Consider the following 25,306-nt stretch of genomic DNA (forward strand, 5'->3'; position numbering starts at 1 on the left):
TATTCCTTGTGTGGCCACACTGCTGGGTGGGCATGGGAATTTGGTCTGTGGGGACTGGGAATGTGTCTGGAAAAATAGGGAAAAATCATGGAAGGGTAGGAATAGTATATGAGGACGTGTATTATGTGTTTCGTGAAGTGGGGATGTGCTGGGATTGAGAAATCGCGATATTCGGTTTGTTTGTGCAGTACCAGCTGTGCCCACCTACAGCGTCGCAGGCAGGTCAATAATACATAGATATGGAGAAAGGTCATCCATGTAGATAGTAATAGAAGAAAGAGTAAAAGGAAGGAATAACAAGAAATGAAGAACAGTGATGGAAGGTGAGGAATAAGGATAAGTGGGATACTGGGTGAGGGTGGGTGGAGCTGGGTCAGGCAGGTGTGCCCTGACATATTGCCACTTCCCCAAATTTCACGGTTATCCACCATTTCCCCCATATCTCCACCAATTTTCCACCAATACCAATTCACACGATTTTGAGCTCTAAGGACAGCGACGGATCAGGAGAAGAGGATGGAATGACGGGATGGGAGTTAGGACAACGGATACGCGGTGGAGAAGCGAGATTAATGGTTGATATTGACCTTATGGGCCTCAATTATTGAGTTTATTGTTACCTTGTGGACACCTTTTTGCCTTATTGTTTCTTAGCCAAACTCTTAGCATTCTTCCTTTTTCCATTGCCACCATCCATCAGCTATTTTCCTTGTTTTTTTTGTTCTGATTTATCTTTTTTTTCTATATACACCCAGTTTGCATTCTACTTACAGTTGTTGGACCCCTCTTCTGTGCCACAAAGACTGTGGTGTTGAGTGATCCCTCCATACGCTCAAGAACCTTAGTTTGACTCCCTGACAACTGTCCAAGAAGAACCAGGGGTGAGTGCTAAGTTTAAGAGAATTTATTTGTATAGTGCTCTTGCACCAGGACCGTGTGCAGCCTTACTGGTAGTGAGATTTTATTTGCCCCCCTTTTCTTTTCCTGTTTGCTGCTTGGTTATATCCCTAGCACGCTTACAGTGCTTTCGTGCGCTGGCTTGCAAAGACAACTGCCTGCATAATGCAAGCCCTAAGAGCACTGAAATCTGCCCTAATCTCTCTCAAGGCTTCAGAAAGCCCTTGGGAAGATGCAGATTCATCAGCCTCTTGACAGGCTGTTGCATGACACTTATCCAGATTGGCAGCAATTGCGACAGGTACATCAGTACCTGCCATCGCTCCTGACAAGTTTAACTTGTCTGGAGGTGCATTAGAGCTACCGATCAGACTTAGATTGGTGGAAGTGGTGTTGGTTTCACCAACAACGGCAAAAGGACTGAGTTCTTGCACAGGTTTCTGTGCAGTCTTCATCTCCTTGCAATAAGAAGATGATCCAGCCACCCCTTGAGAACTCATTGGGAATGAGGGTCTGGGTGAAGGTTAGATCGACAGGCTTTGCAGTGTCGATTGAATTGGGAACGTGCTGGGGTTAAGTTGAAATTAACTCACCCAAGCGTAAAAAAGTGTAAGCGCATCGTTAAGGTTGCCTCACACTCCCAGTCCATCTCACAAGTTGTCAGGGACACGTCCGGGGTAGAGGGGGTCCGGATGTAGCACCCAGCAGAGGGGCCCTCACAGGGTGTAAACCAGGCATGTGTACTGGCGGGTCCAGAAAGGGACAGCAGTCCCTGGCCACTCAGACTGAAGTGGAAAAGGTGAGAAGAAGGTTACTTCTTTGGTTCCCACTTCAGGTACATTTATGTACATGTGGCTTGAGTCACATGACGGGTGCCACATCATCCTCGGAGACAGCTGCAGCCATCCAGGGGTCCCCGCAGGGGATCCCGAGAGCGTCCACTGTAGGTGCACATGCTGGGCACAGCGGGAAGCCGTCCGGGGTGTCTGGGCCGGATGGGTCAATAGTACATTGATACAAAGGAAAGTGGTCCATGTAGATAGAAGGAATAAACAGGAAGAGAATGATGGGAAGAATGAAGTAAAGAAAAGAGAAGAAAGAAAAGAAAGAAGGAAAGAGGGAGGAGGGAGGAAGGAGAGGGATGGGCAGTGGGGCAGCAGGTGAGGTGTGGCCAGGTGGGTCCGGGTGGACCCGGGTCAGGCGGGTGTGCCCTGACATCACCCCCTCCTTAAGCTGCTTCGCCTTGAAGCGGCCAGGTGGTTCTCCCTCTCTCTCCCTGGGGCTAGGGGATGTGTCCTGTGGAATTCCTCGATCCGGTCGGGGGCATGGGCTAAGTGGTCCCACTGGAGCCATTGGTTCTCTGAGCTTGGCCAACCAACGAACTTTACCAGATACCAGAGTTTCTGGCATAGCCACTTAGAGTCCAATACCTTCTCAACCTCATACTCCACTTCTCCATCTACGAGTTCCGGGCCTGGGCAGGGGTCAGTGGGTCATTCTGCGATATTGTCCAGGCAGTGTGGCCTGATGTTCGTTATAGACATGACCAGGTGAACTCCCTTCTGTCATGTGGTAAGTTGGAGTTTGATGGTGGCTGGGGAAACAACTTTGACAATTTTGAAGGGGCCAAGCCATTTGTGGTCCAGCTTTTTGGTTGGACAGTCAGTCAGGTAGTTCTGGGTGCTGAGCCAGACTTGGTCACCTTCTCGGTATTCTGGGGCCACTTCACGGTCTCGGTTGTAGTAACAGGCCATCTCGTCCACTGCATTTTTATCATCCTTGATGAAAATGTGTCAGCGGCTTCTACTTCGGACGTATGTGTGGGTTCCGTCCCCATTCTGGGGTGTTGGCTGGTGTTGAGTTCAAAAGGGGTTCAGTGGGTGGATGAGTGGATGTGGTTGTTGTAGGAGAATTCTGCTAGCGGGAGCCAATCCGCCCAGTCATCCTGTCAATGGTTGACGAACACCCGGAGGTAGGCTTCAATCTCTTGGTTGACCCGCTCAGTCTGTCCGTCCGTCTGGGGGTGGTAGGGTGTTGAGGGGGTCAGTTTGATGCCTAGGAGGTCCGCGAGCTCCCTTGAGAAGTGGGAGATGAAGGCGCTGTAGGCAGGATAATCGCCCATGCGCAGCACCGGCTCGGATACCCGTTTCCACGATTAGAAAACCCCTTCCATTCACGCGACAACTCGATACGAATTTTGTACCTAAAAATAGTCCTAATTCGTACGATTCTGACGATACCAAGAACGTCCTAATCGGTGGAGATTTGACGGAGTTCTATGTTGGGCAAGTTAGGCACAGGCATGTGCGGGCGTGGGAATCTCAAGCGGCAACCCAGAATTCCAGCCTCACTCATTCCCACGGCGTCTAATAAATTGGTAAAAATGTTTATCGGCTGTGTGAGAGTTATTTCCGGCTACATTTCCAATTTCGGATCTTAATTCCGTAAATCCATTGAGATATCGCTTATTTTCTTATATTTTTATATTTTGCCATCATTTCAGTTATTGATCAATATTCTTTTATTGATACTGTTACCCTTTTCTATTATTTCGCCTAATAAGGTATCCAGGTGCCATATGGTACCAATATTCCCCATCTATTATTTCTAAAAATAATTATTAGATATAATCCTGTACATACCGGATTTTGAAAAGAAGTTCTCCCCTCCCCCAATTTTCTCTAAGGTGCTAGGACGCGCTAGAGTGGGTGTGAGTGTGTGGAATTCCAACAGTAGGAATAAGGGCAGTGATCTAGCTCACAATGAGTGAGTAGTGGACACTGAGCCCGGACCTTGCGGAAATTCCGGAGAACTCACCACGGAGTTAAGGATCGAGAGCATAGCGAGTTTAGTCAAGAGAGTAGGATTTTGGAGAGTTTGGCCCCACGAGCTTAGTCGGCATAGAGAGCCGTGAGCCCTCTTGCAGCGCTCCCTCTGTTGCTGAGGATCTCCTCAGGGAGCCCGTGGTGCTTCCAGATGTGCTCTAGGAAGAGCCATGCGATACCCTCCAAGTCTACAGTCGTCACAGTGGGGACCACATGGATATGTTTGGACAGGCGGTCCACTACCACTAGGATGGCATTATAGCCCTTGGACTCTGGGAGCTCTCCCACCATATCCACTGAAATCACCTGCCAATGATGGGTAGGGACTTTGTTTGGGGTAAGCTTCCCAACTTTTCATGAGGGAAGGATTTGACATGGTTACAGGTGTTGCACCTGCATATGTACCACCCAACATACTCTGCCATCTGGGGCCACCAGTAGTTGCAGGAGACAAGTTCCAGGGTTTTCCACTGCCCTGGGTGCCCTGTTGCCTGCATGTTGTAACGGGGATTTGCTGGTGTACCATAAACAAGCCAAATCCTGCGATTCTACCACCCTTAGCCAATGTTCTCTCCTGCATATTTCTTATTTTTCCTGATTTTTCTGATTCCATTTCTAGTCACTAGAGCCCGATGTTTCCCTTTCTTATTGTTATTTCCTTATTTGTCATTTTCGGACTCTTCCGTGATACCGTGACCAGCTCTATAGTTAGCTAGACAGTGAGGAGTAGTGGAATCCACTCCAAGTTAACAAACCTGTGCATGCGACCACTCCAACCCTCCCCCTCTCTTCTGTCTTGAGTCTAGTGGTGATAGACCCGTTACAATGTCATTGTCAGGGACGCGTCCGGGGTGGAGGGGGCCCAGATGTAGCGCCCGGCAGAGGGACCCTCTTGGGGAATGAAGCGGGTGCACGTACTGACGGGGCTGATCTGGGACTGTAGTCCCTGGCCACTTAGACTGAAGTGGAAAACGTGAGAAGAAGGTCACTTCTTCAGTTCCCACTTCAGGTACATTTATGTACATGCGGCTTGGGTCACATGACGGGTGCCACGTCATCTACAGAGAGAGCCGCAGCCATCTGGGTATCCCTGCGGGGGATCCCAAGGGCACCCACTGCAGGTGCGCATGCTGGGCGTAGTGGGAAGTCGTCCGGGGTGTCCGAGCCGGACGGGTCAACAGTACAATGATACAAGGGAAGGTGGTCTGTTGTGTAAATAGAAAGAATAAACAGAAAGGGAGAATGAAATAAAGGAGAAAGAGAAAAGAGGGAAAAGGGAGGAAAGGGAGGAAGGGGAAGAGGGAGGAAGGAGGAAGGAGGAAGGATGGGTAGCGGGGAGCGGGTGAGGTGGGCCCGGGTGGGCCCAGGTGGAACCGGGTCAGGTGGGTGTGCCCTGACAGTCATGGTGTAGCCGTACTAGGTCATGGCAGAGTTGGGGGTCTTTTGGGACATATACCCTCCCCCAGTACAGGACCAGCTCGCCTTGCCTTTCCCATTCATCCAACCTTAGCATCCCCTCTCCCAGCTCTCGTATGGCTTTTACTACCCTCTCATCGTGATCTTTTGCCCTGCATATCCGATCTAAGATGCCTACCTCCTCTCCTTCTACTGAGAATGCCTCTGTCACATGGGTCTCAAACCAGGCCGGTTGGAGGAGGGTTAACCCCTCATTGTCGTCTTTCCCTTTTGGGTGGTCAGCACGATGGGAGAGCGCATCCGGTTTTCCCATAAGCTTCCCGGGATGGTGGACAAGGGTGAAGGGGAAGCGGGAGAGGAAGAGGGACCATTGAGCCTGGCATCGATTTAGCCTCTGGGCCATCTGGAAGTACCCCAGGTTGCAGTGGTCGGTGTAGACCTTGACCTTCTCTTCAGCACCCTCTAAGAAGTGTCGCCATTCCTCAAGAGCTTGGACGATCGCGAGCATCTCTTTGTCGTACACTTCGTAGTTATGTTCCACATTGTCAGAGACCAGGTTGAGACGAGGGAGTGTCTCCATGATGGAGGGCTTCGGCCTCAGCGACTTATGCCAGGAGCACTGTGCCTAGTAACATGTCCATGCCCTAACTTACTAAACTGGCACCCAGAACTGAAGGGGGTAAACTCTAGTTGATTTTATTACTGAGGTGTAACCTATGTACAAGTGGAGTATATATATGGTTACAATGAGAGCAGGCCCGCAAATGGCAGAGCCAAGCAGAGTGGAGCTAACGGGGTTAGACATTAGCCGATTGAATATTACCGATGAGTCAGGTTACGGGGTTAATGGAATGGCAGGCGATAACCCAGAAACGGAAAGGAGGGATAGGCCTGAAGGTGGGCTTGCAGGGCAAGCGAGTGTATTGCCCAGCGGAGGCGGGAGTGTGCTAGCAGATGTCGGAGCTGTCCAGAAGCCTTCGGGGCTCCGTACTTAGGGAGGTGTAGGTAATAAATTGAAAAGAGGGGGTGGTGACCATTGAGAGGTACCGAGGTGATTACGGAATACGGGAGCTCCGAGGTTAGTGAAGAAGGAGTGGAGGTAGACCGGAGGGATCGGAGGGAGTGGAAGTCAATGGCCAGGGATGGATATGACACACATCTGTAAAGCTCTTGGACATGAATGCCACTGGGTGGAACTCCCCACTGGGTTGGAGCTGGGAGAGGACTGCACTGGTTGCGAAATTGGAGGCATCGCACTCGAGTTTGAAGCGGCCAGAGTCAGAGGGGAAGGAGAGAACTGGGGCAGTAGTGACAGCTTCCTTGAGGGCACGGAAGGCATCGTCTTCGTTTGTGCCCCAGTTCCAGGTTTGGGCCTTTTGGGTCAACTTGTGGAGTGGGCATGCCTTCTCAGAGAAGTCCTTGATGAACTGGCAATAGAAGTTCACAAACCCCAGGAAGGACTGCACCTCCTCCACTTTGGTTGGGGTTGGCCAGTCGAGGACTCCACGGACCTTTATGGGGCATTGCAACGCTACCCTCCAAGATGACGAGGCCGAGGTACTCAATCCAGGTCTGCTCGAACTTGCACTTTTCTGGCTTCAGGAAGAGCCTCCTCTTCCGCAGCATCTCCAGGACTTCTCAGACGACCCTCCAATGTTCCTCCAGGGTGGCCGTGAAGATGAGAATGTCGTCCATGTAGCAGATAACGACTTTCCAGTCGATGAAGTCCCTAAGGATGTCATTCATCATGGTTTGGAAGGTTTCAGGGGAGTTACACAGCCCAAAGAACATTACTGTCATATCCGTACATACTCGATCCCAAACCGACTCCCGGACCTCCATCTTCACCACCTCCGGAGTCCTACCCTACCGCTGTCCGTTCCGATATTCACCTTCAGACCTGACACCACTCCTCCCCTCACTCCTCATGCCACCTCCACCCTCCCATCCTTCTCCTACCCTTCTCCCATCTGCTCCGACACTCACCTTCGGACCTGACACCTTTCCTCTCCTCCTCTCCTCACCCCTTTCCTCTCTCCTCTCTCTTGCCTCTGACCCTCTTCCGCCAACCCTCCACCAAGTTACGGCCTTTCGCCACTGTCCCATACCCCCTACTCGGACACCACTCGTACCTTCGCTCCGAGACTCCATCATAGTCCCTACCTCGGACTTTGACCCCACCTCAGCTTTAGTCCATTGCATTGGTGACCTCATACTACGTAAACACCATTGCCAATATTCCTCGGACTTTCAACCCCACCTCCGTAACCTCCATAAGCTCCACAACCTCTGAGCTCCATGGATCATCTTTGGCACTTTCGCCACTTGTAATGTATCTTTCGCATTTTCCCCTCATCCCTATTTGGACTGCTGCTTCTTCCCATTCTAGCCAGTTAGTCATCATCCCCACTTCACCTCATCCCCCTGCCCCTCTGGGCTTCACCCTCCCTATCTCCTTTCAGATGTACCACAGGTTCTGCCCTATGACCTTCGGTACCGCTCCGCTTCTGTCATCCCTTTGTTCCCGTTGGGACGCCTTCATTCTGATTCGGACCCCCTTTGTTTCCTTGTGCTTTCGCCCTCTCCATTATATATATCAGCGCTTGTACATACTCGTTTTAGGCCTTTAGTCCGAAATCGACCTGAAATGCCCCCAAGAGACTTTCCCTCTGCTAGATCCAAAATTAGGGACCCCAGGACAACCAGCAATGGCACAGCGCTCCGCCTGAGTCGCTGAGGCCAAGGTCCTTCCACGCTAAGTCTCCGATTCCACTCCGGAGTCGTCTGAATCCACCTGTTCTAACAATTACCATAGGCTTGAACAGCCCCCGGTTGGTCGCAAATGCTGCCTTCCACTCGTCCCCATCCTTGATCTGGACATTGTTAAACCCCCAGTGCAAGTCCAGGGCAGAGAAGTATTTGGCATTCCAGAGGTGGGTGAGGACATCCAAGATAAGTGGGAGCGGGTACGAGTTCTTTACGGTGATCTCGTTCAGCTTCCGGTAGTCCTGTACTAGGCGTAGTGATCCATCTTTCTTCTTGACAAAGAAGACTGGTGCCCCCATCGGAGACTTAGACGGTCATATCCGCCCGTTCTGCAGGTTTTCGTGCAGGAACTCGTCCAGTTCTCTCTCTTTGCTCTGGGCAGTTTGGCATCTGGTACCAGATCTATAGCATGATCCCAGGGCTTCCAGGGGGGCAGCTGGTCGAAGGCTTCTTTCGAGAACACGTCCCGGAAGTCCTGGTAGTGCTCTGGCACTAGCGTCTCGAACAATGCAGGTTCTGCATCTGGGTCATGGGCCTCCTGGGCCATCCACTGAGAGGGGGTCGTGGTGGCCCTCAGGTTGTGTCCCCAGCCAGGGGGGATGATTGCAGCGTAGATCCCATCCCCCAGCTCTAGTGCAGGGTCCTGTCAGGGCACAGCCCTTGACCCCACTCACCCTCAGACACCCTCACCCTTTCCCTGACCACCCTATCCCCACATTTCCCCATTCCCCCTATCCTTCCCCCCACTGTTTCACACAATGATGCGCATGTGTGGACCCATGGGAATGTTATGGGCGAGCGACTCACCCAGAAATGCACAGCCACAGCCGCAGGAACTTTCTGGGAGAGTAACTCGCCTAGGACACGTGACCGTGGGAACAACTGTATAGTTCCTAGGGTCCTTTTGTGTCGGCCTCACAGGGGGCTGAGAAGCTTACCCTTCTCAGCTCATTCCCTGTGAAGGCTGAGGCTAGTCCCCTCAGCGACTTTGAAGAGTTAGCAGCTGGGGAGAGTACCCCAGCTTCCACACCCGGCCTCGCCCTCCAGCCACTCCCAGTTGGGGTCCGGATCCTGACAGGTCCTGGTTGTCTCATGCCCATGGCTGTCTACAGGAGGATGGGCAACGGGACATGATGACTTTCTGTCATGCCCAGTCTACCTCTGGGTTGTGGTGTAGCAGCCACGAGTGCCCTATGATGAGGGACTGTTGTCCCAGGTTTGCAACCACGAAGCAGGCGTGCTCTGTGTGCCACCTGAACGTCAGGAGGGCTTCCAGCTCTTCAGTTATGGCTCCATTCTCGTTTGGGGTTCCATCAACGTTATGGATGGGAATGGGCTGTGGGAGAGGGGTCGTCTCGAGCTTGTGCTTCCAGATGAACTCAGGGCTCACGAAGTTCCCGGTGGCTCCTGAATCTAGGAGGGCTGATACAGACACTGACATGAGGGAGGTCAGGGCAGTTAGTTTCACTGTAAGGTTGAGGGATCTGGGGGATTGCTTGGAGAGGACATAGATGGCAGGTGGATACTGCCACTTCGGGTGCTGCCTCTATGGTTCCCTTACTCTCATGGGCTGAGGATGCGTTTTTTCTCCTCTTCTTTGCAATAACTCGGTGAAGTTTTGGCATTGGTGTCGACTCATGCGCGCTGCGGTATTTACATGAGCTATCTTCTACAGGCAGCCGGGACGCATCCCTCACCAGTCACCTTCCTGAAAATCCCCCTGAGCCTCTGTCTCCAGCTCTGTTCCTTCCATCTCTGGCTCCTCAGTCAGCTGCCTTTTCAGCCCTTCCATCAATGCTCGAAGGTCCTCAGGGTGGAGACATCGCACCCGGTGGACTTTGGGGTGCAGGCAGTCTTGTAGGATGTGCCCCTGGGTGTTACAGTTGTAGCACCGTCTCTGGTCAGTCCTTGAGCGGTCGAGGTCCATCGGTTGTGGGCCTGTTGTTGTGGGGACAACTCCATGTACTGCAAAAAGTCGGATTCTGTGGAATTTGGCCACCAACATACACCACATACCCTCTGATGCTCCCGATGCTCATTCTATCACTATCCAACACTCCATAAACTCATTCCTTATTTTTCCTTATTTTCCCCATCATTCCCGACAACCCCAAGCAAAATTCCCACACCCAACCACACCGCCAATTTCACCCCCTCTCCAGACCTCCATACCCACACTCACAACCCAGCCGTTTTTCCACCCGATAGTGATGCTCTACCACCCTTCTTCACCCCCGGAGCATTTCCCAGAATGGCAATCCCATACCCGGATGGTTCAGCACGGAGTATAGCCTCATGTGGTCTTGACAGCACCTGTCAATGGCCACATCTCAAGAAGTACTGCACCAATTGGGATGAATGAGGGCTCGTTGGAAAGCTGGAGACGAGGAGATTGCTGACGGGAGGATAGGCGGGCGCTGTGGCGAAGTGTTGCGGAGATAACTTTCACAATTCCCATTTCGGATCCGTTATCATATATTGCCCATTCATTCATATTTCTTTTATTGTTTCTTTGTTCCCAATTGGATATTCATCATTTACGGTTGCCTAACGGCCCGTTTACATTCCCCCATTCCATTCATTCCATTTCCAACTCATATAAAATAGATAATAGCTTGTACATAACAAGTTAGTATTGAATAGACCCGTGAAGGGACAAGCAGAAGTTACATCCAAGTGGCAAAGACACCATCCACGACCATAACGTTTCCCCTGAGCTAGTTGCTTACGTCTAAGACCCCTCTCATCATAATACTCAGCCTTGACGTCCAAGAGAGATGTAGGTGAGTGTTTGTTTGAGGTTTTTGCAGACTCAGTAGCGCCCACGGACCAAAACCCGGCCTCACGAACCACACCTGCACACACTACCACCCTCCCCCTTCTCTCTGTCTCGAGTCTAGGCGATAGACCCATTACACCGTCCCTGTCATGGGGCAGGCTGCTGGGGTGGGGGGGTGGAGGCACTGGTGCGAGTCATGGAGGCCCAGGCGTGGGCCATGCGTGAGGTGGGGTCATGATCAATGGGGGTCAAGTTGGCGGGAGCATGGGTTTGGGTGGGAACGTGTGCGGTTGAGTGGCCTAGAAGTGTCGCCACTGGTTGTCCAGGAGCGTGGCTTCGCACTTCCACTCGGCCCAAGTAGTGGGCATGGGATGGAGCCGGTATATGCTCTCCCAGAGGTGGGAGTTGATTGCCTGCTCGAAACGGTCGACCAGTCCTACGTCGCCCAGCCTCGAGGTGGGTCCCAGTATCTCGAACTCTTGGATAACTTTGTCCACAGAGTCGCTTCCCTGGCAGATGGCTGCCAGCTTCTGTCTGGCTGTGGCCTCCCAGTTCAGGTCCTGGAACATGGCATCAAGTTCTGTGTTGAACTTGTCCATGGTGAGGGAGGGGGAGCTGGCTGTCAGCAGCGTGATCGTCCGTTGCATGGCCCATGCCCCTGCGGGTCCTCCTTTCATGTAAGACGACACGAAAAGGATCTGGGAGAGGGTGGTGGGGAACTCAGCCACACGAATGTGAAAATAAATCCTGCACTCAGCCTTAAAACAGTTGAGGTCCTCACTGGCTCCTGAGAAGGGAGTGGGGGGGGGCGACCTTGGGTGGTTTGGGTCTGGGTGCGGGTGCAGGTGCAGGGGTAGGCGCAGGGGTGGGTGCTGGTGCAGGTGCGGGTGGGGGGTGGTTGTGGGCCTGGCTCTCCACGATGGCTTGGAGCTCTTGGAAGTGAGCCAGCAGCTCTTCATACTGCTCTTCTGACACCATGGCTGGGGAGGCAGGGGAGATGAGGTTGAAACCTTCTTCTGCTGTCAGGGACGTGTCTGGGGTAGAGGGGGTCCGGATGTAGCACCCAGCAGAGGGGCCCTTGCAGGGTGTAAACCGGGCGTGCATACTGGTGGGTCTGGAAAGGGACAGCAGTCCCTGGCCACTTGGCCACTTAGACTGAAGTGGAAAAGGTGAGAAGAAGGTTACTTCTTCAGTTCCCACTTCAGGTACATTTATGTACATGCGGCTTGAGTCACATGACAGGTGCCACGGCCATCTGGGTGTCCCTGCAGGGGATCCCGAGAGCGTCCACTGTAGGGAGGTACTCTCCAAAAGTGTAATCCTGTGTCATGAAATCATCAGGAGTCATGACATGTCATGAAATTTCATGACCCCTCATGACATGTCATGACAATTGAATTGAATCAGACATTTTTTACATTGAAAATTTTGGATTTCATGACAGTTCATGACAAATTGTCATGAACTGTCACCAAATTTCATGAACTGTCATGAACCATCATGTGCTGACAAGGTTCATGACTGCTGGTGACACAATATGACATGATGCCTCATGGAGGTTCATGAGTGGTCATGATGTTCATGAACCCTCACGACCTTTCATGACAGGTCATGAAGGTTCATGGAGGGTCATGGAGTGTCATACGTTTATTTTGACCTTTCCCCATCATGTAAAATGCTATCATGTCCCATGATGCATCATGGACATTCATAATGCTCCATGAACATGTATGATGAGTCAATGCATGAGATGTCACAAGCACTTATGAACTGTCATGTGACAGACCTTATTTGTGACAGCACTGACTGATCAACCTCCAACTCATGGACTTGTGTCGGCACTGCACTGAACTCCACTTTTCCTCCAGCCACCTTTGCTGCTTGGTGTCAGAAACAGTGCTTGAGGGTATTCATGAGAAGTGGAGCAGAGTATGGCAGTGTGAGTGATCACTTAGCTGATAGGCTACTCCATTGCAAGGCATCAGGGGGTTGGGATGTTGGTTTCAACAACTCAGTGGGAGCATTGTGCCACATGCTCTAGGCTATCCTGTATTCAGGTGTAGTGGAGGGAATCTGGTGGCAATGTAGGCTCAAGTGAAGACGAAGTCAGAGGTGAACTATTGTCAGGGCATACCCTGCCTGACCCCACGCTGCACTGTGCTGCCCTACTCTGCTTCCCCTGCCATCGCTTCTTGCTCCTCCTATCTCACCTTCCCCCTCACCTTTCCTTGTTCCTCTTTCTCTATGTACCACCAGTGTGCCCACATACCTGGGAATGCTGCACACCCCTCCTGTACCACTACACCCTAATGCCACTGCCCCTATTGCCACACCCACTGCACACATTCCCCCTCACACAGTGGCCACCCCCAGGATCTCCTGTAGAGACACCCAAGGGGTGTGGCTGTGTGCAGAGATGACATGGCTCCTTCCATGTGACCTCAGCCACATGTATATAACAGCACCTGGGGTGGGAACAGAAGAAGCAGCCTTCTTCTCACTTTCCCACTTCAGACTAAGTGGTCAGGGATGCTCACCCCATGACAGGACCACTGCTATGCATAGCCGCTACTCCTCCCATCAAGTCCCCTGTGCTGGGACTTTGCCACTTTCAGAGCTGTCCCTGACAACTATGGACAAGAGGACTTGGGGGGTATTCTAGTTGACATTCAAACTGGTGTACATAGGTAGTATACTATCTACAATGCATGAATATGAAAGGGAGAACAGAAGAGGGGCTGGTCAGTCTGGCACCTGAATGGGAGGCAGAGCAGTGAACATGACAAACTAAATGAGGGACAAGAACCAGGGAGACAGAGAGTGAGAGAATGAATGAGAGTGGAATGAACAATTGAACAAAGAGGCAAAGTAGGGAGGCAACTGACAACCGGGGTGCCAATATAGTAGCAGATCAAGTGTCAATATTTTACTTATTCATTCTTCACCTGGGTTCTTGTCTTTGATAATCCCCACTCATTTCTGCACTGGACTGACTGGCCCTTCCCATGATTTTTCTCCCTTATTTATACCTTGTATTCAGGGACCTTAGTCTGAAATCAACTAGAGCAACCCCCTCTTGTGTGATGCTTTCATATCACTTTCAACTTAAGGGTAACATGTAATTAACCATTATGCCCCCAACTGTCATTGTTGTACCAACAATCCTAATTTATGACCAATCACAATGATTCTTGGGAAGACTCATAGTGATTCATGAAGGTCCATGAGGGTCCATATGAAGGCTCATGACACTTCATAGACAGGCATGTAACCACTCAAAACCTGCCTGGAACCACTTAAGTCATGAGCAATCATGACCCCCCATGCAGGTTCATGACATCTCATGAAATTCCATGATGGTTTGTCATGAACTGGCATGACTGTGTATGACACTTCATGCTGCTTCATGAAGTTTGGTGACCATTCATATGTCATGACTTCCATGATGGTTCATGAACCACCATTACACTTTTTGCAAGTTACTGACTGTAGGTGTGCATGCTGGGCACAGCGGGAAGCGTCCAGGGTGTCTGGGCTGGACAGGTCAATAGTACATTGATACAAAGGAAAGTGGTCCATGTAGATAGAAGGAATAAACAGGAAGAGAATGATGGGAAGAATGAAGTAAAGAAAAGAGAAGAAAGAGAGAAAAGAAAGAAGGAAAGAGGGAGGAGGGAGGAAGGAGAGGGATGGGCAGCAGGGCAGCAGGTGAGGTGTGGCCAGGTGGGTCCAGGTGGACCTGGGTCAGGCAGGTGTGCCCTGACATACTTGCAGCAATTGAGGTATCTCAAATGACTCTGGGCGCTATTTACATTAGTTGTCTACATCATGTAGGTTGTCAAAGAACATCCATGGATCAAGTTGGAATATGGGGGGTGCTTGGCTTGTTCAAGACTTAATTAAGACTATGATAGAGAGTTGCAAGACATGTCTTTGGCAAAATGTCAGGGCACATCTTCTGGTGGCAGTGTTGGATTCCCTTGCTTCTCTTCCTTTTTTGCTTCTTGATCTCTGCTTTGATCTGGTCTGCAGCTGTCAGTAATGATGCTGCATGATCATCTATCTTTGATCCTGTTAGAATGGTGGATTCAGAACAGTTCTGGAAGGGAATGGGAGACTTAAGCATGAGGACCTTGGCCTCAGTGACTCAGAAGGGAGCGCTGTGCCACTACTGTTTGTCTAAGGGGGTCCTTAATTTTGGGGCTGGCAAGGTAAGTCTTGAGGTGGGAATTCAAGGGGGTTTCTGGTTGCAATTCTAGACTAGGGTATAGGCAATTATGTACATAGTCTATATATATGGAGAAATGGAGGACGAAAGAACAAAGGGAGTGTCAGGGATTGACAATGACCCTGGACCCTATGACAGCTGTGCATATGCACATGAGAAGTATGCTGGCAATTCCCATCTACTCCGCTTACCTAAGCCCCAGTGGCCTGGATCATCTCTGGCATTGTTCTGGAACATTCTATGATCATGCAATTCTATCAGCAATCCATTTGGTTTCCTTATTGCTGGACTCTACATGTATATAGCTGACTCTAAGATGGGGACATTCCTTTCCCCTGGCTTTAATCACAACTAGGTTATTGGAGCAACCTGCATGAGCATGTGCATCCCCTGACAGGGAGGTCCAAATTGGATCAAAGGTAGTTTAGAATAGGAACAACACTGAGGGTCAAGGGTTTGACTTTATGGTGTGTCTGAAAGGAGGTAGGGAGGGTGAGGGCCCAGAGGGGCAGGATGATGGGAGGAAATGGGGTGGATGACTAACTGGCTAAATGAGAAGAAGCAGTTGTCCAAATAAGGGTGAGGGAGAAGTGTAAGTCATAGAGTAAAATGGCAAAGGGGCTGAGGTAGGTCCATGAAGCTTGGAGGTAGCAGAGCTTATGGAGGCAGAGTTGAAAGTCCAAGGAATATTGGCAATGGCATTCATGTGAAATGATGTCACCAATGCAATGGACTTAAGCTGAGGTGAGGTCAAAGTCCAAGGTTAGGGACCAAGATGGGATCTTGGAGTGGAGGTATGATTGGTGTCTGAGGTCAGGGTATGGGATGGAATGGGGGGTCATGCCTTGGTGGAGATTGGTGGGGGAGGAGTCAGGGGGAACAGAAGGTGAGGTCAGATCTGAAGGTGGGGATCAGAATGGATGGGGATAGAGATGAAACTCCAGAGGTGGTGGAAAGGGTCAATGTCAGAGTACAGCCCAGTTAAGTCCACACTGCTTACACACAACTGATGACACACTTGCCCCAGACTGGCATTACCCGCACAGCCTGATCATCATCCCTGGACTGGCACAGACATTTGTTATATTTCTCTTCTCTCACTTCCCCTCACTGCTCAGGTATGTTGTACATAGTATATACAAATGATATGTCCTCACTTCCCCTTGCTGCTCAGCTGGAATCCCTATCGCAATCCGCTTTGCCGGGTTCCCCCATTGAGACTGACCCTGTCCCCCTCAGCCTCAGCTCCAGCGAAGGCTTGGGATCCCTCAACTTAGAGTCTGAGCAGCTCGGTACCCTGACAGTCAAGGAGTCAAATCAGGATTGGGTATATACAGATCTGACAGGGACCACATGAACACCCTGGGTGGACATGTTTGAGCCAGCCTCAACAAAATTCCAGAGGGATTCGAAATAGTTATATGTGAAAAAGGAGAGGTCTTGGAATTTTGGGAAATAATTTAGTTCAAGTTTTCCCTCCACATGGATAATTATATTGTTGATTCCATGCCTGAGTATTCCTGTTCTTAGCCAATTCCACACCAAATTCCACAAAATTGGATTGTTGGAAAGCTATAGATGAGGAGAATCGAATGGGATGAAGGGATGGGACTTATGCAGAGCATGGAGTCGTATGAAGAAGTTTATATTTTTCATCTTACTTGTTTGGAAACCTATTCTAGTCAATGGTAACCAAGGCTAATCACTGTAGCTGGTGGAGGTTTAGCTCAGTTAGAACAATATATTTCAGAGGTTTTTCATTGTTAGATCAGGCAGATTCGGACAACTCTGGAATGGAATTGGAGACTTAGCATGGAAGGACCTTGGCCTCAGCAACTCAGGTGGAGTGCTGTGCCATTGCTGGTTGTCCTGGGGGTCCCTAATTTTGGATCTAGCAAAGGGGAAGTCTCTTAGGGGGGAATCAAGTCGATTTCAGACTGAGGGTCTAATCTAGTATGTACAAGTGCCTACATATAATGGGGAGATGAAAGCACAAGGAAACAAGGGTGGTCCAAAACAGAACAAAGGTGTCTGAACGGAGACAAAGGGAGTTAAGGAAAACGAAGTGGTACCGAGGGTCATGGGTTAGACTCTATGGTACATCTGAAAGGAGGTAAGGGGGGCAGGAGGATGAGGTGAAGTGGGGGTGATTGTTAGATACAGGCAGATTTGGGTGACTCTGGAATGGAATCGGAGACTTAGCATGGAAGGACCTCAGCCTCAGTGACTCAGGCAGAGTGCTGTGCCATTGCTGGTTGTCCTGGGGGGTCCCTAATTTCGGATCTAGCAGAGGGGAAGTCTCTTAGGGGGGAATCAAGTTGATTTTGGACTGAGGTTACAAGTTACTAGGTACATTGTATATAAGGAGGAGTCAATCAAAAGGAACAAGGGTAGTCTGAAAGGAGACAAAGGGAGCTGGAAGGGGGAACAACACTGAGGGTCAAGGGTTTGACTCAATGGTGTTTCTCAAAGGAGGAGTGAAGGGCCAAGGCCCAAGGAGGAAGGAAGGAGGTTGGGAGTTGGGAATGGCTAGCTGACTGAATAGAAAGGAAGCAGCAGCCCAAATAGGAATGAGGGAGAATAGCAGAATTGAATGGGACAATGCAATAGTTGCAAGGTCTGAAGTAAGTCCGGAAGGTCCGAACTTGGAAGTCAAACTCCGGAATGTTGGCAAAGGTAAATAAATGGAATCGGCTAACCAATACAATGGGTATAAGTGGAGGTGGGGCCAAAGTCCCAGAGCTAAGACCGGAGTTCTGAGATGGAGATGCGATGGGATTCCGGAGCGGTGTTGTGGGGACAAGTCCATGCAGGCCAAACCGACATTTATTGCACACTTCACCCCCTACTGCATCAGGGACTAGGATTGGTGAGTCATGGTAATAGTAGGAGTTGTAGAGACTGTAAAGGTGGTTCTGACGGGTCCAAGATCGTCGGATTTGGTGGAGTGGTTGAGGAGATATGACTTTTTCTTTATTTTCCTTACTATTTTCATTCATTCATGCATGTGACTTTCCTTTTATATTTGTATCGGACTCTTCCGTGACAACTGTACAGACAGTTAGTTAGAGTTACACAGAGTATCAGCACCACACTCTAGAGGACCAAATATACCCATACACCCTTTGCCTGACCAGTAGTGAGATTCTTATCCCCCCTCCTTCCTGTCTTGAGTCTAGTTGGATAGACCTGTTACAGTGGAGGTCCGGAGTCAGGAGCATAGTTGCATACTTTTCTGGAGGGTGTCAAGGTTGAGGTTGGACCCGGAATGGTCTGGAGTCGGACTGAAGGTGGTGTCAGAGCTGGAGGTGGGATAACCTCGAGTCGGCAAGGAGAAAGGTGACAGAAGGGAAGTGGGGCTCTGACTCTGGACCTCTGCTCTGGATCCTGTTTGCATCTCTGTCTTGGAACTCTGGTCTTAGCTCCAACCTTTGACTTTGACCCCACCTCTGCTTATACCTGTTGTATTGGTTAGCTGATTCCATTTATTTACCTTTGCCAATATTCTGGAGTTTAACTTCCAAGTTCGGACTTTCCGGACTTACTTTGGACCTTGCAACTATTGCATTGTCCCATTCAATTCTGCTATTCTCCCTCATTCCTATTTGGGCTGCTGCTTCTTTTCTATTCAGTCAGCTAGCCATTCCCAACTCCCATCCTCCTTCCTTCCTCCTTGGGCCTTGGCCCTTCACTCCTCCTTTGGGAGACACCATTGAGTCAAACCCTTGACCCTCAGTGTTGTTCCCCCTTCCAGCTCCCTTTGTCCACTTCCAGCCTACCCTTGTTCCTTTTGATTCCGGACCCCTCCTTATATACAATGTACCTAGTAACTTGTAACCTCAGTCTGAAATCGACTTGATTCCCCCCTAAGAGACTTCCCTTTGCTGGATCCGAAAATAGGGACCCCTAGGACAACCAGCAATGGCACAGCACTCCGCCTGAGTCGCTGAGGCTGAGGTCCTTCCATGCTAAGTCTCCGATTCTGTTCCAGAATTGTCTGAATCCGCCCGATCTAACATCAGGAAGGGATGCTATGGGTAGGAGGAGATGGATGAGGGTGGTGTGAGGATGGAAATTAGTGGAAGATGGAAATTATTGGCAGATATGGCCCGCTTATCTCTCCTATTGATTGAGCTTCTGCATCAGCTGTTGGTGTTAGATACAGGTCTGGGGTTGGCACCAAGGGTTGCACAGGTTCACTGATGTGGGCCACTATCGACTGCAATGCCGCAAGCAAGCCTGAGGGTAGGGCCTTTGGCCTCAGTGACTCTAAAGGAGTGTTGTGCCCCCTGGTTGTCTCCTGGCCCTCATTTCACATGGCTTAAGTTGATTGCCGGGGGGTCAGAACTTAGAGGGTCGCAATTGAGTCAATATTAGAGCTGGAGTACAATACATACAGGATATATATAGGAAGAGAAAATGAATAGAAGCGGACCCAGGAAGGGTCCGGAAGCAAACAGAAGTAAAGAGTGGGGTTGGCCACATAATGGCCAGCAATGACTGTGGGTCAAAACTAACAGATAAATAAGTGAAGGAATGTAGGGCTGGAATAGTGGCAATGGCAGTGGTAGTGGCACCGGACTTGGAGTTGGGCCAGAGTCAGGTGCAGGGATGGTAGTGGCCTGGTGAGGGCCAAGTGGGTGGAATAGGTGATGTTGTGGAGTCATGCTAGGTGCAGTGCCAGAGGCAGACTCAGGGCAGGAAGGCAGGTGTGGCTGTGGGGGAGTTGGCCAAGTGTTGGGGAGCCTAGGGGCAAATGGGAGCCTGAGCAGGGAGTCCTTAGGGAGGATAGGGCTGAGGTCAGGGCTCACATTCATGCTCACACAGCAGGGACGGGCTCAGGTGGCTAATGGGCCAGAATGCATGGCCATGACAGTTGGACTTATTGTTAGAAGAGCATGGAGTTGTCCGGAAGTGGAGAAGGGACTCAGGAATGGAGGGACCTTGGCCTCAGCGACTCAAGCGGAGCGCTGTGCTGTTGCTTTGTTGTCTAAGGTGGTCCTTAACTTCAGGTTAGCAGGGGGAGTCTCTTTGGGGGACAATCCAGTCGATTCTGGTTCTCTAGTCATCGATTTCAGACTAGGGGTACAGGAAACTAAGTACAGAGTATATATAATAATACAGGAGTGGAGTCCAAGGACAAAGGGAACTGGAAGGAGGACAAATGGGGACTGGATGAGGGAACAACCCCAAGGGTCAAGGGTTGGAACTCTATGGTGCTTCCCAAAAGGGCAAGGCCAAGAGGGGAAGGAGTGGAGTGGGTTGTGGGGAATGACAGCTGACTAATATGGAAAGGAAGCAGCTGTCTAAATAAGGAAGAGGCAAGAGGATTAAATGACACCATACAGTAGAGACTGCAGGGTCCGGAGTAAGTTCTGGAGGTCCGGAGTCAGAAGTCTAAGTCCAGAATATTGGCAAGACTGTTAGAACTGGGCAAGGGCGGACAATTCCAGAGGGGAACCAGAGACTTAGCAAGGAGGGACCTTGGCCTCAGCGACTCATGCAGAGCGCTGTGCCATTGCTGTTTGTCCATTTGGTCCTTAATTTCATAGGTGTTGAGTGGGGAGTCTCTGGGGGGCATTTCAGGTCGATTTTAGACTGAAGGTCCAAAATGAGTATGTACAAGCGCCTGTATATAATAGGGAGACAAAAGCACAAGGGAAACAAAGGGGGTCCGAATCGGAACAAAGGTGTCTGAACGGGAACAAAGGGATGACAGAAGCAGAGCGGTACCGAAGGTCATAGGTTTAGAACCTGTGGTACATCTGAAAGGAGATAGGGAGGGTGAAGCCCAGAGGGGCAGGAGGATGAGGTGAAGTGGGGATGATGACTACCTGGCTAGAATGGGAAGAAGCAGCAGTCCAAATAAGGATGAGGGGAAAGTGTGAAAGATACATTACAAGCAGTGAAAGTGCCGGGTATGGTCCGTGGAGCTTGGAGCTTACGGAGCTTACGGAGCTTATGGAGGTGGGGTTGAAAGTCTGAGGAATGTTGGCAATGGTGTTTATGTAGTATGAGGTCACCAATGCAATGGACTTAAGCCGAGGTGGAGTCAACGTCCGAGGTCGGAACTATGATGGAATCTCAGAGCGAAGGTATGAGCGGTGTCCAAGTATGGGGTGCGGGACAGCGGCAGAAGGTCGTAACTTGCCGGAGGTTTGGCAGAGGATCAGAGGGAGGAGAAAGAAAGGAGCGGGGTGAGGAGTGGAGGAGAGGAAAGGTGTCAGGTCCGAAGGCGAGTATCGGAGTGGACGGGAGAAGGGTAGGGAAGTGACGGAAGGGTGGGGGTGTCATGAGGAGTAGGAGGAGAAGTGAGAGGAGGAGTGGTGTCAGGTCCGAAGGTGAGTATCGGAATGGACGGTGTTGTGGGGACAAGTCCGTGCAGGTCAAACCAACCCTTATCACACATTTCACCCCCTACTGCATCAGGGACTAGGATTGGTGAGTTGTAGTAATAGTAGGAGTTGTAGAGACTGTGGAGGTGGTTCTGACGAGTCCAAGATCGTCGGATTTGATGGAGTGGTTGAGGAGATATGACCTTTCCTTTATTTTCCTCACTATTTTCATTCATTCACGCATGTGACTTTCCTTTTATATTTGTATCGGACTCTTCCATGACAACTGTACAGACAGTTAGTTAGAGGTTAGACAGAGTATCAGCACCATACTCGCAGGACCCACATCTACCCCTGAGAGATAGAGAGACCTACCCCCCCAGACCTGAGCCACGAGTCTAGATTGATAGACCCGTTACAACGGCGGTAGGGTAGGACTCTGGAGGTGGTGAAGATGGGAGTCCGGGAGTCAAATCGGGATCGGGTATGTATGGATATGACAAAGACGTAATAAATGAAATGTAATAAGGAATACAAGGAGATAAGACAGAGGAGGAGGTCAAAGGCCAGAGGCAGAGATGTGACTGGAGTTCCAGAGGTGGAGGTGCGATGGGGTTCTGGTACAGGAGTCTGGAGCCGGAGGTGTGGAGCATCGCAAACTCTGGTCTGGAAGGTACGAGGTTGGGATCGGACCCGGAGTAAACTGGAGTCGGATTGGAGGTAGTGTTGGACGTTGTGTTGGAGCCAGAGGTAGAGTGGGCTCTCAACAACCAACAGGGGGTGGTGGGGGTGGAGGATGTGGAGTTCTGGAGGAGGAGGAGGTCCAGAAACAGGAGCGGAGGTCCAGAGTTGCATGGATATGACACTTATCAGCCATACATAACTATCCACATGGTTTCTCTAACAACAATCTTTTGTTTTATATTTTCTTTTCATTTGTTTTTCCACTTCATTGCCATTACATGCATTTATAAGCAGGGTTGGACTTGACACCATCAGATCACCTGGTCAAATGGTCAAGTGACAGACACTGTGTCAGATTGCAGTCAAGTGTCTCAGGGACTTGTTAGAACTGGGCAAGAGCGGACAATTCTGGAGTGGAACCAGAGACTTAGCAAGGAGGGACCTGTCAGGGGACGCGTGTGCTCGCGCAAGATGCTCCGATAACCTAGTTGTGATTAAAGCCGGGGGAAAGGGATGTCCCCATCTTAGGGTCAGCTATATACATGTAGAGTCCGGCAATAAGGAAACCAAACAGATTGCCGATAGAATCACATGATCATAGAATGTTCCAGAACAATGCTGGAGATGATCCGGGTCACCGGGGCTTAGGTAAGCGGAGTAGATGGGAATTACCGGCATACTTCCCATGCGCATACACGCAGCCGGCATAGGGTCCAGGGTCATTGCTGATCCCTGACAGGACCTTGGCATCAGCGACTCAAGGGGAGTGCTGTGCCATTGCTGTTTGTCCATTTGGTCCTTAATTTCAGAAGCAGTGAGCAGGAAGTCTCTAGGGGGCATTTCTGGTCGATTTTAGACTGAGGGCCTAAAACAAGTATGTACAAGTGCCTGTATATAGTAGAGAGATGAAAGCACAAGGAAATCAAAGGGGGTCCATGTCACGACCGACAAATCCCGGGGCTCCGTCAGCGGCGAACCAATGCCGATAGGCGAATCCGCCGACCCGAAACCCATCCTAACCAGCCCCCAACCCCATGTCTGGCCCCCTGCCTTACTGTGTGAGACTTGGCCAAGAATCAGAACCTAGACCCTGCCGGTATTCCGACCTTACCTCCAGTTCCTGAGCCCTTGGCACTCCTGGCATTCAGTCACGCCTGCCTTGTCTCCATCTGAACCACACTCATCGCTTCCCGCTATGTGGTCACAGCCATGCCCCGCTTCCGTGCATTCCGCACCCTCTGCCCACTCCGCACCCTCTGCCCACCTCTGTACCTCTGTTGGCCTTCATGCTGTCCTTGTGTGACAGTGCTGGCAGATCAACCTCTGTTCGCGGACTTGTGTCGGCACCACACCGACCCCGCTTATTTGCGGACTTGTATCGGCGCCGCGCACTGACCTCCGCTTTCCCTCTGGCCATTTGTCACTTGGCAGCTTATCATTCATTCCTTGCCGAGTGCCATTTATTGTTTGCTTCCCTGCCAATATCGGCATTTGATCCCCTCTTTATTGGCACTAGGTTATTGATCTCATTCAGTTATTCATCAATAACCCTTGCCACTTATTGTTTAGTGATCTGTTCCTCGTTTCCAGTTCCCGGGCTCTTGTCCTTATTTAGTTTGACAATCCCCGCTTATCTCCGCGCCGGACCGCACCGGACTGACCGGCCTTTCTATATTCCCTCTTGCCTATTTATATACCTTGTAAATACTTTTGGGGACCTCAGTCTGAAATCAACTAGAGTACCCCCCCTGTCTGATCTGAGTCTCTCCTTCTGCAAAGGGGGCTTCCCCCCCTCTGAGTCCGTGCTCGCAGAGTCCGCGCTCCTCCTACAGGTCCGCTCCGCCCGCAAGTCTTGTTTGAAGTCCGCTGTGAGTGTCAATCCGTAAATATGGGATCTCCCCCAAACGTCAAGCTCAGGGCACAGCGCTCCACCTGAGTCGCTGAGGCCGCGATCCCACTCTGCTAACCTTGAACAGCGCTTCCGGATGCGCCGCATATTTCCGCCCGCATATCCGTGCGTGCGCGCTCCAACAGACCTCTGCCACCATCTCCGACACCGACAATATCCCAGCCTCTGACAATAATCCCGTCTCTGACAGTCCAAAACGGAACAAAGGCATTGTAATGGGTCTATTGCCTAGACTCAAGACAGAGAGAAGGGGGAGGGTGGTAGTGTGCGTGGGTGTGGTTCATGGGGCCGGGTTTTGGTCCGTGGGTGCTACTGAGTCTGCAAAAACCTCAAACAAACACTCACCTATGTCTCTCTTGGATGTCAAGGCTGAGTATTATGATGTGAGGGGTCTTAGACGTGAGCAACTAGCTCAGAGGGGGCGTTGGCATCTTTGCCACTTGGATGTAACTTCTGCTTGTCCCTTCACGGGTCTATTCAATACTAACTTGTTATGTACAAGCTGTTATCTATTTTATATGAGTTGGAAACGGAATGAATGGAATGGGGGAATGTAAACGGGCCGTTAGGCCACCGTAAATGATGGATATCCAATTGGGAACAAAGAAACAATAAAAGAAATATGAATGAATGGGGAATATAGCAACCTCCTCGTCTCCAGCTTTCCAACGAGCCCTCATTCATCCCAATTGGTGCAGTACTTCTTGAGATGTGGCCATTGACAGGTGCTGTCAAGACCACGTGAGGCTATACACCGTGCTGAGCCATCCGAATATGGGGTTGCCATTCTGGGAAGTGCTCCAGGGGTAAAGGAGGAAGGTATATCATCACCAATGGGTAGAAAAATGGCTGGGTTGTATGTGTGGTTATGGAGATCTGGAGAGGGGGTGAAATTGGTGGCGTGGTTGGGCATGGGAATTTGGCTTGGGGCTGTTGGGAATGATGGGGAAAATAAGGAAAAATATGGAGTGAGTGTATGGAGTGTTGAATAGTGATAAAATGAGTATCTGGAGCGTCAGCGGATATGTACTGCGTGTTAGTGACCAAATTCCGCAGAATCCGACTTTTTGCGGTACACGGAGTTGTCCCCACAACAGCGTCCAAACAGAGACAAAGGGATGATGGAAGTGGGGCGGTACCGAAGGTCATGGGTCAGACTCTGTGGTACATCCGAAAGGAGATAGGGAGGGCAAAGCCCAGAGGGGCAGGAGGATGAGGTGAAGTGGGGATGATGACTAACTGGCTAAAATGGAAGGAAGCAGTAGTCCAAATAAGGATGAGGGGAAATCATGAAAGATACATTACAAGCAGCAAAAGTGCCGAGTATGGTCCGTGGAGCTCAGAGGTTGCGGAGCTTACAGAGGTTGCAGAGGCGGGGTTGGAAGTCTGAGGAATGTTGGCAATGGTGTTTACATAGAATGAGATCACCAATGCAGCTGAGGTGGAGTCAAAGTCCGAGGTCAGAAC

General features: G+C 50.5%; 1 protein-coding gene across 1 annotated transcript; it reads right to left on the reverse strand.

Annotated features, from left to right (window-relative positions):
• Positions 1–662: 662 nt before the first annotated feature.
• EI90DRAFT_3017323 (uncharacterized protein) lies at positions 663–1,397 on the reverse strand (the record flags this gene model as incomplete). The annotated part of the gene is made up of 3 exons (XM_039057081.1): positions 663–708; positions 772–861; positions 1,021–1,397. 3 exons carry the CDS (start codon positions 1,395–1,397, stop codon positions 663–665), a joined length of 513 nt encoding a protein of 170 aa, XP_038914626.1.
• Positions 1,398–25,306: the final 23,909 nt, after the last annotated feature.

Source organism: Cantharellus anzutake (genome assembly GCF_015039405.1).
Source record: "Cantharellus anzutake strain C23 chromosome Unknown EI90scaffold_32, whole genome shotgun sequence".
Classification (NCBI taxonomy): Eukaryota; Fungi; Basidiomycota; class Agaricomycetes; order Cantharellales; family Hydnaceae; genus Cantharellus; species Cantharellus anzutake.